This window comes from Mytilus galloprovincialis, chromosome 11, assembly GCF_965363235.1.
Source record: "Mytilus galloprovincialis chromosome 11, xbMytGall1.hap1.1, whole genome shotgun sequence".
NCBI lineage: Eukaryota > Metazoa > Mollusca > Bivalvia > Mytilida > Mytilidae > Mytilus > Mytilus galloprovincialis.
The window spans coordinates 65,833,809-65,854,265 of NC_134848.1; the positions used below are offsets into that span (position 1 = coordinate 65,833,809).

At 31.0% G+C, this 20,457-nt stretch overlaps 2 protein-coding genes across 3 annotated transcripts; one reads left to right on the plus strand and one right to left on the minus strand.

Annotated features, from left to right (window-relative positions):
- Positions 1-943: 943 nt before the first annotated feature.
- On the minus strand, positions 944-7,609 carry LOC143050868 (potassium voltage-gated channel protein Shaw-like). The gene is made up of 3 exons (XM_076223973.1): positions 7,133-7,609; positions 1,908-2,087; positions 944-982 (listed from the first exon to the last, which is right to left on the minus strand). The coding sequence occupies exons 1-3, from the start codon at positions 7,607-7,609 to the stop codon at positions 944-946; spliced, it is 696 nt and encodes a 231-aa protein (XP_076080088.1).
- Positions 7,610-11,804: 4,195 nt separating this feature from the next.
- On the plus strand, positions 11,805-19,645 carry LOC143052632 (shiftless antiviral inhibitor of ribosomal frameshifting protein homolog). Of its 2 annotated transcripts, XM_076225697.1 has the most exons (7): positions 11,805-11,919; positions 13,493-13,604; positions 14,464-14,510; positions 16,019-16,150; positions 18,146-18,249; positions 18,577-18,728; positions 19,424-19,645. In XM_076225697.1, the coding sequence occupies exons 1-7, from the start codon at positions 11,899-11,901 to the stop codon at positions 19,597-19,599; spliced, it is 744 nt and encodes a 247-aa protein (XP_076081812.1). In that variant the 5' UTR covers positions 11,805-11,898; the 3' UTR covers positions 19,600-19,645. The 2 variants fall into 2 exon arrangements, with proteins under 2 accessions (XP_076081812.1, XP_076081813.1); XM_076225698.1 differs by lacking the exon at positions 16,019-16,150.
- The last annotated feature ends 812 nt before the right edge of the window (positions 19,646-20,457 follow it).

Consider the following 20,457-nt stretch of genomic DNA (forward strand, 5'->3'; position numbering starts at 1 on the left):
ATTTTCTTAAAAGGAGTGGAAATTACGTTTTTCAAATTCTATTTTCGTCCAAGAACAGGGTCCTATGGATAACCTGTTCGTTTACATTTGTTCATTGGACCTTTGTCTATAACATATAAAAAATAATCGTTTGTAGCCTCCTTTAGATTTTTCAGAAAAAAAATGTTTTTGTCTCATTTTTTTTATGCATTTTTTTTCTTACAAAAAGCTTAATAATTTTCATGTATTTATAGCACAATTCATTTGATTGTGTCTTTTTAACTTGTATTACACCTAAATATTGAAACAAAGTATAGAAAACAGTTACTTATGTATCATTTTCCTCAAATCAAACTACCAGTTTCCATGGAAACAGAACACACCGATTTTGAGAATTACACATTAGACAATATTATTTTATTATATTATTTATGATTCAAAGTTGAATAACACTGATAACTCATGAAACACCAAAATCAACGTTATAGTTTTATGTTTTTTAATTATATTGTTCTTCCGAATTAAATGTAATAGACTTGCAAATAAAGTAGTGTATATGAAATTAAAATTTACTACTTAAAAATAGGACAAACTGCTCACAGAAACTTGTTATGTTAAAAAATCGTACAATTAACTCTTTGAAACAAAACAAAAAGAAACACTGCAAACACATGTATGTATTCCATGTACTAAATTAAAACTCTTTAATTGAAGATACAAATACATGTTTTGCAGTTAATGCGTATGAGTTATCACCTTGAAGAAAAACAAAATATGAGGTCAGTCGGCTAATATAATTTTCAATTTTTGTTATCAACATGATGTCGCATAAACATGTAATGACAGAATCTTTTTGGATGTTTGGTCGTCTTGATTTTAACACTGATCTAAAGGGAAACGTCTTAACAAATGAGTGTAAGAATTTGTTTACATGACAATCTCCAAACAAATGACATAATATGTATCATAAGTAGTTACTGATACAAGTTCTTAGTATGGCAACCTGAAAATCAATTAAAGAGTGGAGACAAATGGACAAATACTACAATAATAAAAATATAAACAAATGTCAGAAGCAGAAAAAAGCGACGGTGTTTAAAACAGTGTAGGTTCGGCGTTCACATTTCTGAAGCTTATTGATCTAAGCAATGTAAAGCACACTGCCCGTGTATCTATAGTTGAATAACAACTGCGCAATAAGGTATGTATTTTCCAATGTGTCATCCGTATCAATTCTAGACATAGCTATAATCAAATGTTGGTTGAATTAGTGTGTCATATTATATACTTCATAATACTCATCAACTAGATTGATTCATGTGACATGAATTTTTACAATTAAATGATTAAAATAGCCTTGTATATGTTGTAACCATGACTCCCCTGTATATCAATATCATCATGAATGGACGATCAGAACAATTTGAAAAATTGTATCACACATACAATTTAATTGTGTTTTCAACGTAGGATATAATAAAGGTATGAAAACATTTTCAATGTTAGTAAGGATACGCTCTCTTTTATATTATCCACATTTGACAAGCTATTGTATCAACTCAAGATTTTACTATTATTGTCTACCATTTTAAGACGCCTGTCACGATGTTTTCTGCAAACAATTATTTAAATCTATCTCAAAAGATGCCCGGTTATGACACCTATAGCGGACAACTACAAACTAGTGCTTTTTTAAATTGTTATGAATCCTTATATACCTCTTTAGGATTCACTTGATCTACAATGACTGATGTATACATGACAAACAAGGCCAAAATGTCTATGAAGTTTAAAAATGTGATAAACTCTCTCCACGGCAAAGGAAACACTATAAGCTTGCAAATAATTTCAATCGTAAAGTACGCCAATGTTATCATTTTGAGATACCAAAAAGCATCGATTTCAACGTAAACATGTCGTGGTAGTACCACTGATGCGTCATGATATGTATCATTAAACCAGTAATCATCGAACAGTTCCTCCTCCTCTGATGTAAAGTAATCAAACCATTCATCTTTTGTTAATTTTCTTCTAAATAATGGATGTGTACTGCTGACCAGTAGAAACAAAGACAGTAGAACCATTGCATTGCTGATATATAAAAACACCTAAATAAAAAATAAAATAAAGAAAACTTGGTTATTATACACTACTGCATATGACTGTGATCAACAGTTAGAAACTAAAATAGATTGTTTAAAAAATATTTTTACATAAGCTAGAGGTAGAGGAGAGTGATATCTCAAACATATATTTAAATTCACCGCATTTTTACGTCTGTCCCAAGTTAGGAGCCTCTGGTTTTTGTTAGTCTTGCATGTTTTTTTAAAATTTAATTCATTTATATATTTTAGAGTTTAAGAAGACGTCCATTTTCACTGAACTAGTACACATGTTTATTCAGGGGCCAGTTGAGTCCCGCCTCCAGATACGGGATTATCTTACTGCATTGAAAAAAACATCGGAGGTGATCGGCTGCTGTCTGTACTTTGATCGGATTGTTGTCTCTTTGTCATATTCCCCATGTCCATTTTCAATTTTATAGTCGCCAAACTTTACTTATGCGAGAATCAAACATCCCTTTTAAGTTATCGATATGTTAATAAACTGCTCATGATTGACTCGGATTTTGAAATTGGATATTTCATAAATTCATTACGAAAAGTATATTAGTTTCAATAAATAAAGCGAGCTTGATTGGTACAGCAAGAAAAAAAGTGTAAAATGACCATGCGTTCACTTACTTAAAGGGGCGCTAGCTGTCAAATTCATGTTCACCGATTCTAATCAAATTCTCATATTTGATTTATAACAATGTAAAACATTTATCCAAACTATTAAAAGTCTAAATCAAACAATGAACAAGGCACACAGATGTTTATTTGTAGATCGAATCAGTCAATCAAATGATTTACCTTTGTTTCATTTTCAATGTTGACATTATCTTCCTTTAAATAACTTTACACATACAATTCACGTGTTATCCATCTCAAGCTAAGGGGTTAAATTAAATTTCACATGAATACGTATTCAATGAGGTTGAGCTATTGCAAGTGAATAATTAATAATCAATGTTTTTTTTTGCTTATTTTGACAAAATTGAACCTTATTGGCTACTAAAAAGGAATTATTATTTCACTATTTGTATTTCATTACTGATTGAGCCTAAAAACAAATATATTAGGTTTTTCATATATCTCGTAGCTAGTGCCCCTTGAAGGATTGTGTACAACAACTCAATTAAATCAGAATATTCAAAACAGCATACTAGTAACTGATAGTCATACATTAGAAACATGGTAATATTCATCGAATATGAATTGATTGATAGATATAAATTTCAATTTTTGGAAACAAAATATAGTATGCGTCGTGGAGAAAAAGATCTAAGACCTACCTCTTATATTTATTGATTATTTGTACTCGTCATGCATATAAATTTTCCACTAGTCTTTAGCCAATCAGCAACCATGTAAACATAGGTCATTTCATCGTGATTGGGAAATTGAATTGCCATCTTCACTCTTACCGAATGAAGAACTTTACAACGGGAAAGAATTGTATTAAAATGAATATAATAAGCAACAATATAAAAAATCAGATCCGTCAGGTCTATAGTTCAGAAATTTTGGGACATCTGATTTTATATATTAGTATATATAGCATTTGAGTCCTATGTTAGATTGATATAGTGGAATAAAGGTCGATGGATAAAAATGGATTACAGTGCGTTTTAACAATTCCAATGATATATTAATCGATGTGTATTACTAACTGGGTCTTATGGTAATTTTTTCTGCTTATTGTACAAAAAGTAATTTGAAACTAATCCATATTGTCCGTCATAATTGCTCTCGTTAGATCTCTTAAACAATCACGGTTACTTGAAAGTCATTCTATAATATCAAATAATGCATCCTATATGTGTAATGTTTGAGTCATTAAAATGTAATGTGTCAAACAGAAGTAGTTTTGTATTGATAGTGTTATCTTTACCATTTCTATGGAAACAATGTAGTATGTTGTCCTGACTTACTTGACTTAATCCACTTCGTTCCAAGGGGGACATAGGGCGACTACAATTTTTTGTCCTATTATTAAACAAAATATTCTTCGGGCATTAACCCTTAGTTAAATCAACTTTGAAATGGCGAAAAACAAAATTAACCAAAAAATGTGTGAATACCAGATTTTGTTATAGTCATAAGTAGGACACATTTATTTATTTTCGGTATGATACCCCCCAAATAAAGAGGGTCGGATATTTGTATGTTCGAGATAAATAAAAAATCAAAAAGTCAGAAAGTGAGTAAAAAAACCAAAGTGTCAGCAAGAAAAAGTTTACCGCTCTCGCTCGTTTCATATGCTTTTTAAAGATGTGTATAGTTGGGGATTGCTGCAAGACGAACATGTTTTTCTTTCCAAATATATATTGGTTTTTCAAAGCTCGTTAACAATCTATTTCTGATGTGTCAATTTCCAGGACATACTTAATGAAATAACTGTTATTTTAGTTTGTAATTTTCCTAAAGTATTTTTTTATGAACTGAAGCCAACTATAATCAATCGACAAGAATTATAAAATCTTTCTTTACTACAGACTTGATCACTTAGCTGCTATATAGAAAAGATTGTTACAAACATGTAGATCCCATATAATGATAACAGTTAATTAACAGAAAGTAAAATAACAAAAATATACTGGACTCAAATGCCAAAAACCAAAGGCTCAACGAGATCAAACAAATGTCAAATGTCAAATTCCTGACTTATCACAGGCGTTTCCTTTAGCAGAAAATGATGGATTTTTCATTGGATTAATAGATAGCAAAAACATGGTTTGGTCTTTTATATCATACTCTCCATTAACGGCTTGTCAGAAATGATGATTTCAAGCATTTAAGACACACATAATGATTACAGTCGATCTCCCGAGAGTTAGTTAATGGGGTTCAAGACACGTTCAACCAAATTAATTCAATGTTCATTCATGTATTTAATTTAAGTTTAAGATCAAATATGGATGTTGGACGTGAACTTATTGACCTTTTAGTCTTTGATACAATGACTTTTTTATAACCTGATATTGGCTCTGAAGTATTATTCATCGGTTGTTGGTTTTGGTCCATACAGTCTGTTTTTTTAGTTATTGATTTATATATCAATAAGACTGTTACTTTCCTTTCAGAATCATTTTACATTTATCTTGTCGAGGGCTTTAGACAGCTAACCTTGCAGTATTGGTCATTTGTGAAGGACTTACGGTTACCTCTAGTTGTTTACGTTAGCCAAATGGTCTCGAGATGAGAGTTTTTTCATTTGCAATCATAAATCCACTTTTTATTTCATAAGTATTCAAATAGATGGACAAATGCGTATCTCATTTTATTGATAAATCAGAGAACCGAGGTTTTCGATATTTTTATTCCTAATTCCATATTTAATAATACCTGTCAGGGGGAGATTTCTACATGATCAATAGCTGAAATTGTTTATCTAACTTCACCAGAATTTGTTTTACTTTCCCGAAAAAAAACACAACTGTGTCGTGAATATCTCTATTGCACTAATCAGAAGTACAGAGTTTCAGTATTGGTAAACTAGCAACTTATATCAAACGGGATTTATGATGTGCTTTCAAGAGGTTTTCTACTCAGTTTCAAAATAACAAACTTTTGATAACACTAGTATTGATATTGATAGGGGATATTAGCCATTGAAATTTTGGCGGGAAAATGTTCTTTCTTGATATTTCATAAATTTATCTGTAACAAGTTTAAAAAATACAAGACTTTTATAGATGTCTTATACTCATACAGTCATGTAAAAGATTTATAAAAAGAAAAATGGGGGTCAATGGGCAAATTTCGAATGAATTAAGCCAGAGGTTTCCGAAAATCTGACATAAATTGCAAAACATGACAAGCGAACATTCTTAAAATGAAACATGTATTTTGAATTGACGCTTGACTATCTATCGCTGCCCATTTTTCGTTATAACTGTTAAGTAACAATTGCTTCATCTAACACAAAAGCAAGTACAGGAGCATAATTTATTATACAGTTAATGGGGTTGATACAATGATATATCAACTCTAGAGATATGATAGTTGAGGGTACATTATCTTATCTGTAGGCTCTAAATTTAAACTATAAACTGAAGGTACCAGTCTTGTATAACAACATAAGTTTCCGGTGCATGTCAAAACATGGAGGGAAACGAAAAAGTCCATTTTTCTGATTTTTGTTCTGGACTCATTTTTTTCTGTTTGATTATAGGTTTATGCTGAATTGAAACATATATTTAGAGTGATAAAAATATCTTTTTGGGGATATCAATCCAGGAAAGTGGAAGGATATCATGTATACTGGAAGTGGTGCGGCCTAGTGAAAACAGCAAACAGAAAGAAGAAAAAAAACCCAAAACGGCAGGGTTACTTAACTTTTTATTCTTCATGGCATGACCCACTTATTTTTCGATTACATCACAATTTCACATTAGTACATACATTGACATACATAATATGAACATGAAATTTGTTTTCTTTGTAGCGTTTTTTTTATATTTTTATTTTCAAAGATCAGCTGTTTGGATGTAAAACTATGGAGCAATCAATTACAAGACTGCAACCTGAAGTATAGCAGTTGATTAAGATACTTTTAAAAGAGTTTCCTGTTTTTTTCTCATAATTTATTATCTGCTTTTAAACAAATGTTACATTTTTTGTTTTATTCCTGGAAATATTCAATGAAGTATTCGAAAGGAAACCACCGAAAACAAGAAGGAAATGAAAATAAATCCCTGATAATTTAAAACACGTGGTAAACAAACATAATTGAATTAACGTTCACGGACACTGTTTTAAATCTTTTATCTATCTCTCGAATATTTGCCGCGGTGAAAATAGAAAAAGACCACTAGCCTAACGAATCTTCGTCGACGTTAATATCATCCTAAGTTAAAAACAGTTGGTATTTTGTTTCTGCATGTCTGGTAATTTTAGAATTCTCGAGAAAATTGTTTGTAGAATTTTATTTAGTATACATCAAACTAAGATATGGTATGATCATATCTTGATTCACCATATCAGGAAATGGAAACGAATGGTATCTTCGTGCACCATTATACTATTTCAACATATATTAATAATACCTTGGCTAAAAAAGATGAAGTTGGATATTCCATTACAGACCACGCTCTCGCTTGTACAGACCTCCATCCGTTACCGCCGGCCATCGTCGCTACTATTTCAAACATAGTATTTCTTTTACATTCCCCGTCCTCTAAAACAGATAAAACTTGTAGGTTGTCAAAGTACGAAACATATCTAGTGAAACAACACGATTCTAATTCAGTTTCTGGTATTCCCCAAAATTCAAGTTCTTCATTGAATTTCTGTGGACATATGTCTTCTGGCATGTGTAGTTTTCCTCCATTTAGATAATCAAATATATTGTTGGTAGACGTTGTGTGTCTATTGAATTGAAAGTCCATACATTTAGAATCATTCTTAATTGTTGCTAAGATATGATCTGCGGCATCAGAGGTAGTTTCACGAATTCTTCTTAAAAGTTGATCTGACAATTCGTGTTTTATTCCTCTATTTGAAATACAATGTACTTTTGCCATATTTCGCTACACTTTCTTATGCAACCTTATCTAGCGTAATACATGAAAGAACAAATTACCTATTATGTTTTTTTAAACTTTTAAACTTAATCTTAATTGTCATAGGTATACGTTATAATTTAACAGCTCGTTGAGTTAATGCCATTGCATTCAATTATCGTCTAATCGATGTAAGAAACGCTCATCCATTTCCGACAGTGGCAATATTCTAAGACATCAATTTATAAGTAATGAATCTAGTCATTAATCTTTAACAACTTATTAACCTCAATCTCCATAATATAGAAATAAGGTGACATGGGCTGATTGTCAAAGAGACAATAGACTTTACACATTTACCAATGAACAGCATACACACATTCGCAGTAACAATATTCAGTGTATAAGTATTAATAATGCAATAACTTAAATATTGTAAATAAATGCATTGGCATTTAGAAGTATTGATTTATCTTTAATATTTGTGTTCCTTAAGGACTCTATACTAAAATTTGCTACAATTGATGATTATTAATATTTGATAAATTTAAATATCCTTTCGAGAAGCACTCCAGTTATAATTATATAATATTTGAATTAAAAGAGGGACGAAAGATACCAAATAAACTCATCATAGATACCAGGACTAAATTTTGTATATACGTCAGACGCGCGTTTCGCAGGGACAGTCAAACTCATAAATCGAAAATAAACTGACAACGCCATGGCTAAAAATGAAAAAGACAAACAGACAAACAATAGACACAACATAGAAAACTTAAGAATAAACAACACGAACCCCACCAAAAACTAGGGGTGATCTCAGGTGCTCCGGAAGGGTAAGTAGATCCTGTTCCACATGTGGCACCCGTCGTGTTGCTAACGTGATAACAAATCCGGTAAATAGTCTAATTCGGTAGGTCACATTCATGAAAGGGAAGGGGATTGTAATTAAGACGTAAGGAACATATCCGATATCATTTGTGAAACGGTTATTCAATAACGGTCAACCAACTCGTGATGGCGTCCGTAAAATTTACGAAGGGATGATTTCAACTTCACCATTTTGAAATCTTGGTTTAATAGATTTCTTGTGAGCAACAACCCTCTATCAAGAAAATCGTGATAGGAAATGCAAGCATGGGAATATCGTATCAATTGGGATATATATACCCCGTATGCAGGTGCTGCTGGAATGTTGCTACTTAGAAATGGAAAGTTCAGAATTGAATTAAGTGAGAATTCAAATATTGATAGAGGTCATTGATATTTAATTTGTACAACGTATATTGTTGTATCTCATATTTATAAGCATTTATTTCGGAAATAGTTTTTATTTTTCATAAAGAGAACAAATTACCAGTTGGCAAATATTTTTACTAAACTCAATTGTCACAGTTTGCTGAGTTAGAAATTTTACAAACTGAGATCCTTCTTATTGATATTAAAAACCTACATGAATTTCCGATATCTGGAATAATCTTAGAGACCAATATGTAAGTAATTATATAATTACTACTTATTACCTTCCATTTCAACGAAGCAAATACAATACAAACATATAAAGGAATTGTGGTATGATTGCCTATGGAACAATATTACTATCAATATGTATTAATGAACAATGAATAACTTGTTTACCGTTACAATGCAATTTAAAAGTTTAAATGATACAATACCTAAAATGACGTTCTGATAATTGCGGACAATTAAATCTTCGTGCATGGGGAATTAAGAAGTATTGATTTAACCGGGATATATAAGTTTTGTGAGGACACCTAACAATTCTAGTTTTCATGAATATTTAATAAATCTAAATAGCCTGTCAAGTAGTACTGCAAACATTCCCATTTTTGTATTTATTATAAATTATTGGACGTTTAATCTCAAGTAGACATATCATATAGAGCTAGTTGTTGTGGAAAAATGAACAACGTATTTTGTTTTATCTTATATTTATAAGCATCTTTTCGGTATGGTTGGTTTTTCTTTACTTTTTTAAATAGATAATCAGAACGTGTGTAGTCTGATGAAAATGCTATAGCTTAGAATGTTTTAGTTTTGAAAATTATAACAAAATCTATTAAATTTAACTTGCATATCCTTGTAGCACTGGATCGATACCGTTGCTGAAGAACTAACTATATATTATCTGCTAATTATACGAGATAAAACAGTCTTTCTCATATTGCCCGTTGCTGTTGGACGTTATGCAACCAACAATTAATCATATATTGTCTGTCGATAAATCAAAGAATTATCAAGAGTGAAGATGATACATAACAGCTGAACTTTCTATCACTTACTCAAGTAAAGAGAAATGCAGATTCTCAATGATCAACATTTGGGTTGTCAAACTGCCAAGTATCTATAAAATTATTCTTGTAAATCGTGTGATTCAAAGACATTTAAATAAATATACAGTTTGTTTAAAATCACCGTATGACCAATAGTTCAGAACAAGATGTCGCAGATTGGAATTAAATATGCGTCCTCTTCTCAGCTTATCCTATATCAAGTCTTGAATATTGCAGTTGTTATCTAATAATTCTCTGTTTCTATGCATGTTGGTGTTTGTATTTGTAGCAGTTCACTGTAGTTCCGTTGATTTCCACTTATAATTGATGTATGTGGTTTCCTTGTTTGAAGTTTTTAACCCGCAATTGTATTTTCTTATTCTATTAATGACTTCGAACAGAGGTATACTACTGTTGTCTTTATTTATTCAGCATGTCCAAAATTAACTGAAAACTGAACATAAATGTTTGTAGTGCAAGCTCTTTTACTTATGCTTCCTGTTATTTTGGCAAATTACCGTTTGCCATTAAATTAGGTATGCAATCACATTTGTTAAAAATTCAATACATTTTAAGCTCTGTCAGTACTTTCTGATGAAACAATTATTTTTTTAGAAGAAAAAAAACAAAAAACATTGGGTTTCGGAAAAAAAAACCATATGCATATTTCCTTTTTAATATACTTCAAAACATTTAAAGTTATATTCATATAATAAGGTGGTTTTAACGTATCATTGCATTTTACATGCTTAAACAGTTTATAAAAAATAAACGATTATGTTTTTCTTTTTTTTAAACTTATTTTGTAACTTGGCAGTTTGTTATAGATTTTTGGCTATTATGGATTTTATGCAATTTCCTCAGGTTTTTGTTGACGGTTGTAATAACAAGAATATCAAAATGGAAATGGGTTTGTAATGGTGTCGATATTTGTGTATTTTGTATCCAAGCCGGGTTATCTTTAAAATCGAAGCTGATATAAACAAAAATCCTGTGCATATAGTTGTTTTAAATCAAAATCGTATTATTGAAATGATTAATTATCTTAAATTTTATATGCATAGAGAAAATAAAAATAAAATATCTGAAATATAAGGCAAGATCTTATAAGAGCAAAGAGTAAACACACTTGAAAAATAAGGGTGAGGTTGTGATGGCGAACAGATGGTGGGGGTTGGGGACGACAGAGTTAGAAAATCGGAGAAAAACCCGCGTCTTGTCTTGGTGTAAAGTATTTGGAACAAAATAAACCACTTTTATCGCATTTTCATCAATCTCCTTGTGAGAATGCTAAGGCACGATCATAGTGAGAAAATTTAACTACTGACTGAAGTCGATGTAAAATAAGTTTTTTACGAGCATCTTCATGAGTAGGTTGAATAATATCACCGATTATTGATGTATACACAGCAGGAGACACATACCCTGAATCTAAACATGGATAATCTGTAGTTTCGTATAGCTTAATGATATTCTAAGTTTCTCAGATGATATAAAACTATAACACTTAATCTTCAAAACCATTTCGATAGAAATTGGCAAATCTGGACTGTCAATTTTGTATCATGTTGAAATATAAAGTTTATCTAATCTGTTTAAATGTTAAAGTTCAAACTAATATAGCGATGATGCAATTCTCAATAGTATAAATTGAAAGACTTGACCAGTAACTCTATTGTAATTATTTAATATAATCAAATATACTAAGATAACGAAAATATTAAAATGTGTAATTACGGTGATCAATAATCAACAAGAAAAGTTTTCAAACTTTAACTAATTTAAAAATAAGAATGCAACACAATGTTTACATGCATTGATCCGAATATATCGATGAAATTATGTCTATTGTATTGAGTTGGGTTTTAAACCTTTATAAAATTCATTTTGTATACAAATATTTTCAAAAATACATTTATCTAATAATAGACTGAAGATTGGTATTGACCTTACGTTAACAGTATACAATGAATAATCGTATATAAAAAGATAGGACCCTAAAAGTAGATGTAAATGGAGGATAACGAACATGAGGTATTGTAAATACATTGTAAAAGCAAAACTTGTCGTAAGGTTAAAATCTTGTATTTTTATCTGAAGATTTGATGTCATGTGTATTACTAGTTTAAAAGTAACGACGATTGCGAGAGCATTTAGATCTTGATATAAGATATGATATGGCATTTGGTTTGTAATTGGATGGAAAAATGTCTTTCTGGTTTTGTTTATATTCTTGTTGTTGAAAACCTAGTGGTTGATCGATGTTCATACAAGCCTCGTTTAATCTATAATTATTTTAAATATCTAGATAAACAAGATTTACCAAACAGTATTATTACTTCCTTGTCGTATATTTATATCGCATACAACGTAGATATGGATACTAATCTAGTCCCAACTTGTCAGCGGGAAGAACATTTTCAGGTCTGCACGTCTTTAGCGAAGATTGGCACACCTTTTTTGTTTGGAGCATTTGAAGCCTTTTATGCATGTAGCTTCACCAAGTCTGCCCAATCTAAACAGTAAATCAATATATGGATTTATAAGCTGCGGATTATGCAAGGAGCTATATTAATTGATATTACAAAGAAGAACCTAGAAAGAATAGCAAAACTTTATTACGGTACAATTTGCTTGAGGGGTATGACTTTAATGTCTAACTGCTTTCTTTTTCATCATCTGAGGATGTGGTAAAAATTGTATGCTACAAGTCATGGCAGTACACAGCTATAACTAGCTACGTAATAATACATATCATTTACCAGCAGTAAGAGAAATAAAACAATAAAAAACAAATATTTTGAAGATTTTAATAAGCCATGTTGAACATGTATTATACTGGTATAGTTACTATAGAATTAAACACATTTTGTCGAGAAGCGATAGATGTTATAAATGGGGCGATTATATCACCAACTTAATTAAAGTCCGTAAATACGTCAAGGTCAATCAAGGAATTTCGCGCAACTGTATTATATATTAATATAAAAAACATTCAATCTCTAATACATTATTAATATTCTTTTGCATAAGAAACAGAAATAATAGCTAAGTTTTTTTGCAGTCTGAATTTGTTTGGAACCACAGGATCTCATGCATGTCTGTCTGAGTATCGTGCATGAATAGATAACGGTGAAATTGACTTTCAATGGAAAATTAAATTAGAAATGTAAATTTAAGTTGCAAAAACATTATAACTCCCTAGAACATGATATATGAATTGACGTCAATAAAACTTATAATACACTATCTTTAGTATAAATGTAAATTACCTTTGTTTTTCTTTTAAAGAATGGCGATGTTGACAAAACATTTTGTATTTTAAATTACGTTTTTTAAACTCTGGCGATTTAGTATTGATAGTAAAGGCCGTACGTCGTTTTTGGTTTTCCATCGTTCTTTTTTTTATTCTCGGTGATATACTGTATAACCAACAACTCATTTCATTCTTTCTCTCATAACAAGGTAATGAGCGAATGTAAAATCTTTTATATTCTGAATTTGGTTTTCTTTTCAATATATGTTTGCATGTATTCACACTATTATAAACATATGTTTTTCGAAATGTTTATTCGGCGAGAGATAATTTTGTTTCTACCTTCAATAGATAATAAGACTGCAAGAGCTGTTCAGAGGACGATTTACGTTTGAGGAAGCACAGTCACTTTTCAACCATTTCCATGGAGATTGTCTGGCAGCTGCTAATTTTGTCATTGATGGTAAATAAGTTTATTTTTAATGAAGACAAAATCTAAATCATGATTATGAAAAACATTAATATATGGTATAAAAATAACGTACATGAAGTTAAGATTATTCTGGTTTTGATATTTCAAAAATTATACGCAATAATTCACACATTAAAACTTTTTAGCAACATACTTTGAACGCAGATTCGTTATCATATATAACTATTCATTTGATTCATATCAGATTCATTACCAGAAAAAGTTGTTATTTAAAACTGATTAAAGAGGACAGAAAAAATGTTTATGGGTGAACTAGATCCATGTATCTACTGATAAAGTCATTGTGTCTGCTGAAAATGTTTTAAATATTCGTCTTCATTTTCGCCTTACTCACCACACTGATGTAGATTGTATGTCAAACACACACAACACATGACGTAAACTGTCGTCGCCTTAAATGGATAACAATTGGAATCAAACGTGATAATTGTAAGTGTGTTGCTTATTTTTGTTCAGTGGCAAATATTTATTAATCATGGACTTTTGACGAAGTCGATACGTTATAATATACCTGCAAGATTTTTATTGACCGTCAAAATAAAGACTTTGGATACGTAATATAACATTTGAATCACGTGATCTTCATACACAATGCAAATAGTAGAATGCCACTCCATTTACAATATTGCATCATATCTAGATAAATACAGTGTTACAATAAACCGTTTGGTAAAATGTTACGAAAACTGTTAAAATGAATGATAGTTGATGAGATGATGAAATGTTATTTTCTTTCTGTATTGTGTTACTATACTAAGGGTTGATGAATGTGCATGATTTTATATTATGCCCTTTGATTATGCAACCAATATATATATTTTCTTTGCAGAAGAACCACAAAGAGTTAGAGATGTTATTGGCACCGAAAATGAAACGGTAGGATTATTTGTTTGCATGTTTGCAATTTTATAAATAAATATATTCATATTCAGGAACGCTAAAGTAAAATGGCATAAGCTGACGTTATATGGTCCCTCGATGGTCCCATCGCTGATATGGCAACTATAGATCACTGTACAGCCTTCAACAATGAGCAAAGCCCATACCGCATAGTCAGCTATAAAAGGCCCCTAAATGACAATGAAAAACAATTTAAACGAGAAAACTAACGGCCTCATTTATGTTTAAAAAATGAACGAAAAACAAATATGTAACAAATAAATAAACGACAACCACTGAGTTATAGGCTCCTGACTTTGGAAAATCACATACATACATAATATTGCGGAGTTAAACATGTTAGCGTAATATCAACCTCCCCTAACCCCGGACAGTGGTATAAAAACAACAAAGGAACGAACTAAAAAGATCAGTGGAAAAAGGTTTAACTCATCAGATCGACAAAAATACAAGTGGACGTGTCCGGGTACTTGTACATCCCAACAACAAAAAAACACTAGGAACATATCTGAGAGTATGTTTGTGGATCTATATGTATCTATTTAGAATATACCACGATCCTTGTTAGTAATAAAAAAATGGCATTCTGTAGAAAATAAAAGTATCATATGTAGAAAACTTTTCCGTCTCTATTTTTAACTCCCCTTTCTAGCAAAGCCCATTCCGCATAGTCAGCTATAAGAGGTCCCGAAATGACTTGCCTCGTTTTATATTTTGCTATCTAAAAACCTACCATGCTTTTAACTTATTGTAAGAACACTTAGTTTTTGATTTAATGAAACAATAACCTTTGCACGCAGCGTCTATATATGTCAATTTCCGGACGATTGTACGAACATTAGCCTAATTCATGAAACACAATCTAAAGTAAGAACTGAAACTTCTCTATTAAATTTCCTTTCTCTATTTTTGTCTTTTTCTTGTTGGTACTATACCATGCTCTGTAAACAAATAAAACCATCTGTGATTAATCAAAAACTAACTCTAGAGGACCTTTCAAGTTCATGGTAAATGTAAATTCTCTGTACGACTTATCACATGGCCGATTATAAATGATCTTATATAACAATGTCATTGGTCAAACATCGTAGTACACAAGATTAGTCAAATATGACAGAATTTTGTTTTGATATAGGAGGTGGCTACTTACAAGGAAATTTTAATAAAACGTAAAATTTATTAGAATGAAAGTTTAACAGATGACATAAACATCGTTATATCGGTGTCGTAATTGTCCGTTGGTATCTTCTGTGCGGACTTTTACTTGTCGTTCCTTCTTTTTCTTCTGTTTATCATGGCAATATGCCATTTTTTTGGACATTTGGTTTGTAGTTGAGACCTTTTTATTGTTGTCCCTTTTTGGTCTAATAAAATGTTATCGGTTAATACTCTAAAACGAAACTTTCGCCTCTAATTAATGACATTTATCACTTATTTTTTCTTTCAAATTGGGCAGTTTTTCATATATTTTTTTTAATTTCTAGTGGCAAATTGTTGCAAATAACCACAATTGGAACAACCTTGTGCGACAAGGAATTATCCAAAAACAGGAGAGACAGTTTGCATGCGGACCATGTGATAACGTTTGGTGGAGGAAAGTTCCAAGTCGGAAGCTTGTACGTTGTTTTTAGTTGAAATGTCTTATGAGGAGCACAGGTTTACTTGTTTTAAGCGTTGAGTACAATTATATTTTCAATTGACATAGCATATTGTCGTGATAGTGTTGTATTTGTGCCATAATATTTTCACTTGACTATTGCTAGCGCATAATTTCGTGCTCGTCTTGGACCAAGTAATGGCGGATGTTATAAAAAAACACTTAGGAATTGTGTATGCTTTTTTAAGGATGATATGGTCGTAATAATATATAAACGGTTAATAATGTTTAACCCAGAAATAAATTACCAACCAAGCAGTCGGAAACCAGGTTGAAATAGAACAAAAGAATCGAAGCTCTTTATTAGAGAAGGCGATAAATGTTTACTGTATTGTTTACTATAGTGACAATTTTTTTAAAAGTTAATAGAAACAAACAAAACTGCAATTTTCTTCTCAATAACGAGGTGTTTTATTTCAAAAACACCATTTGCATAAGTTTTCAATTTATCTAGTACATAGTTAAGCAGAACAATTAGATATCAAGTCGACGACATGGGTATCTTTCAAGTTGGATGACGAAAATGCATAACCTCCGATTTTTTTGAAAAAATTACCACGGGCGGAAAACATGTCAATCTAATAGTTCAGTAATTTTCGTGTCTGCCCTTCCATTATGTGTCTAAAGAAAAAAATTCCAAAAAATAGGTACCAATTGTATCGAAAGAGAAAATCGAGTGCACCTATTTATGTTAGGGCGTGTTTGAGTTGAGTATTTTGTCTTGATATCGTACAAAGTAAGAATATTTCATACCTCGTCTCGCTTCAGATTGTATCATTTTTATATATTAAAGCTACAGTTTGACTTTATAACACAAAAAAATAACAGTACTAAAAGATGAAATATATGGGTCAAGTGAAATACCTATCTAATGAGTCACAAAAAACAGAGAAGGTGTGTTCGAATAGCTATTTTTCTACTGAAAGTACTTGACGACAGTCTTACACGTTGGATGATGAAAATGCATATCTTCGAAAAATTCTATTTTTTTGTGTGTGATAACTAGGGTTTATAGTCTTCAACCACTAAAAAAATCTAGTCTGCCCTTCCACGAAATATTTAATAAGAATTGTTTTTAATGTTTATGATTTTTCGAAAATTCCACCTGACAACCGATCAGACAATAGTTTTAAGTTGAATCAATGCAGACAAGATCATTAACTGATGCTCATTTGCTAGTTGAATCATTTGTCTTTTAAAATATAACTGACATATGAGGATCGTATTGGTGCAATGTGGATAAATTTATCGGTTTCCAAGAGCAAAATTGGTAGCGCGTCATCGCTACAATGGCTTCCATTTCTACGATTGTGAAAATGAACTGGCGTAATGGGGATATAATTTTGACGAAGTAGGATCCTGACTGCATGTTGTACTTGTCAATCCCTTTCTAAGCAAGACTATACCAACAATAAATCAATAGGTAAATGAATTGACAGGCCTTTCTTTTCTCAGTGCAAAATTTAATCATATATTCTTAATCTACATGTCATAAAGGATTCGTTATAATATAGTTTGTATTTAGTTTCTCACAGAGGCATCTTAGTAGCGCTTAATACAAAGTTTACATTCAAATGGGAATTATGTTTTTCATATGTTTTGTTTGCACACATTTTAATCAAAGTGAGAGGGTTAGCGCTATAAAACCAGGTTTAATCCACCATTTTCTACATTTGAAAATGCCTGTACCAAGTCAGGAATATGACAGTTCTTGTCCATTCTTTTTTGATGCGTTTTGTTATTTGATTTTGCCATGTGATTATGGACTTTCCGAATTGATCTCTAAGTTCAGTATTTTTGTGATTTTACTTTTCACCTTATTCTATATATAAATGTTAATCCTCCGTACATTAAATTTGCATTATGAAAGTCTAAAATGTACACGAAATTCATTTTATTATCTAAATTGCTAGCTTTAATATTTTTTAACCAGGTTTGAATATGTATTGAATAGGTATCAAAATGTATGCTGTGTAATATAAGATATGAAGCTGTACCAAAAGAATATGAATGGGGAAGAGCAAAATATCGTTGTCAATTTTGTGGCAATGTCTTTATGTATGTATATGAGTCAACAAAATATTAGATTTTTTATTTGATTTCCTAGGATTGCAAAATTAAAACAGTAATAGCTAGCTCCATGGTAAATAAGAGAATTTTGAAGATAATACAAACTGACATAATCAAACATTAAACTTGATCCACCCACGGAACATCTAGATAAAATATATTTGTATAATCGAGATTAATGTCCAAATATATCTATTAACTCGGTGTTATTGTAATACAAAGCATTCTGCGATAAAAAAAGGAAAGAAAGCAATGACCTTTAACAATGAATAATTGGTAGTACCTTAACGTATATTGTTTCATTTCTGATTTCAGAGGATTTGGACAAATGGGAATCGCTTCTAGTTTGTGTTTCAGATGTCAAACTGCTTGTGCTCCATTGGAAATCCTACCAGGACGGAGAACTGAAGGAACACCATCGAGGAATGTCCATTCATGTCTCTGTCATAATTGTTTTAATCGTGCAGGTATGTTAGAAATAGGAGCAAATTCTTGTTCATTAAGATATATAGTTTTGTTTCAGAAAACAAGTATAATTAGCATCTTATCAGTGTTCGTCATAACAATCACCTTTACATTATATTACAAATATAAGCATACTCTAAGCAGACCTAAATAGACAATGGAAAATAATGAAAACAACATACTATACATTTCATGCCTCCAAAGCTTTTTACTGGATTTACCATCATCAGAAACGCACCGATTCGAATATAAGAAACCCAAGAATGTATAATAGCCTTATTTTTAGTTGGTTAAATACGCTTTATTAATGTCATGCTTCAGAAACACTTTATGACATCACATTCATAAGATATGCACAAGCCTAAACATTTGAAAGCTAGGGATTTGATTCAAGGCTGTTATATATGACAATCCATTTAATTGTTGTTATCCATATGTTTAATGTGTTTGAGCTTTTGATTTTGCCATTTTATCAGGGATTTTCCGTTTTGAATTTTTCTGTGAATTCAGTATTTTTGTGATTTTACTTTTTTTCTCATCAGCAAATTCCAAAAAATCAAGACTTTTTTAGTAATTTGTTAATTCGTAAACTTTAAATATGATACAAATCAAATTCTATTTTTAGACCCATATACAGGTATGCCAAATCGTGATTGACCTCATTTCGTTTTCTGAGTATATTAAATCTATATTTCAGATGGACCTATTATTGAAGCATCCTGTGTACATCCTCGATCATTGGAAAGGCAGGTAGTTTATGCTAGCCTTCAACACTACAGCACTGGATCCACAGTTGATACTTTCTTAACACAAGATGACCTGGCGTCCTTGGCTTCAGATTTCGAACCAACTTTATCAGATATTGATGAATAATCTAGCAGCAGATCAAAAAAAGAAAATAAATGTTCAAAGCATGTTTTTTCATTTTTTTATTCTTGTGAAAGTAACACCGTAGATCATATGATTTATTAAACAACAGGGGCATGTCATATCATTTGACGATTTGACGCGAAAAGCCGGCTTCATGATAATGAAATACATTATACAAGGACATCTTACACAATGTGCCTACCTAAACGAATTAGAATATTACAGCTTTTTATTTATTTTTGTGACTCTAAAATCAATCAAAAATTATGTCAGGTGAATATCATATCAGTTGATTTTATTACAATGATATAGTTTGCATTCCACCCCATCCAAACAGAAATATACATTGCAGCTTTTTCTTTATTCTTATATAGTCAATGCGTAATAAAATAATACTTTCTATAACCAACGGTGCATATATTTACTCTTAAAAAAATTTAAAAAACAAATGCTGTCATGACCATTAAAAGTTATACCCTAACAAAAACATAAATAAAACAAACAAACAAAAACAAAAATCAACAGAGAATATCCCTTAGGATATACAAACAACAAAAAATTGAACCCAATTCAAAAGTTAAAAGTAAAAAAAACTAAATCATAAAGCATACAAAACCAAAAAAATCAAAAGAGTTAAAATCTAACAAAAACAAAATGTGCGTAGTGCTGAATAAACGAGGTATCAAATCCTGTGTCAGAATTCGTCATTTTCGTGGGGTTCGTGTTGTTTATTCTTTAGTTTTCTATGTTGTGTCATGTGTACTATTGTTTTTCTGTTTGTCTTTTTCATTTTTAGCCATGGCGTTGTCAGTTTGTTTTAGATTTACGAGTTTGACTGTCCCTTTGGTGTCTTTCGTCCCT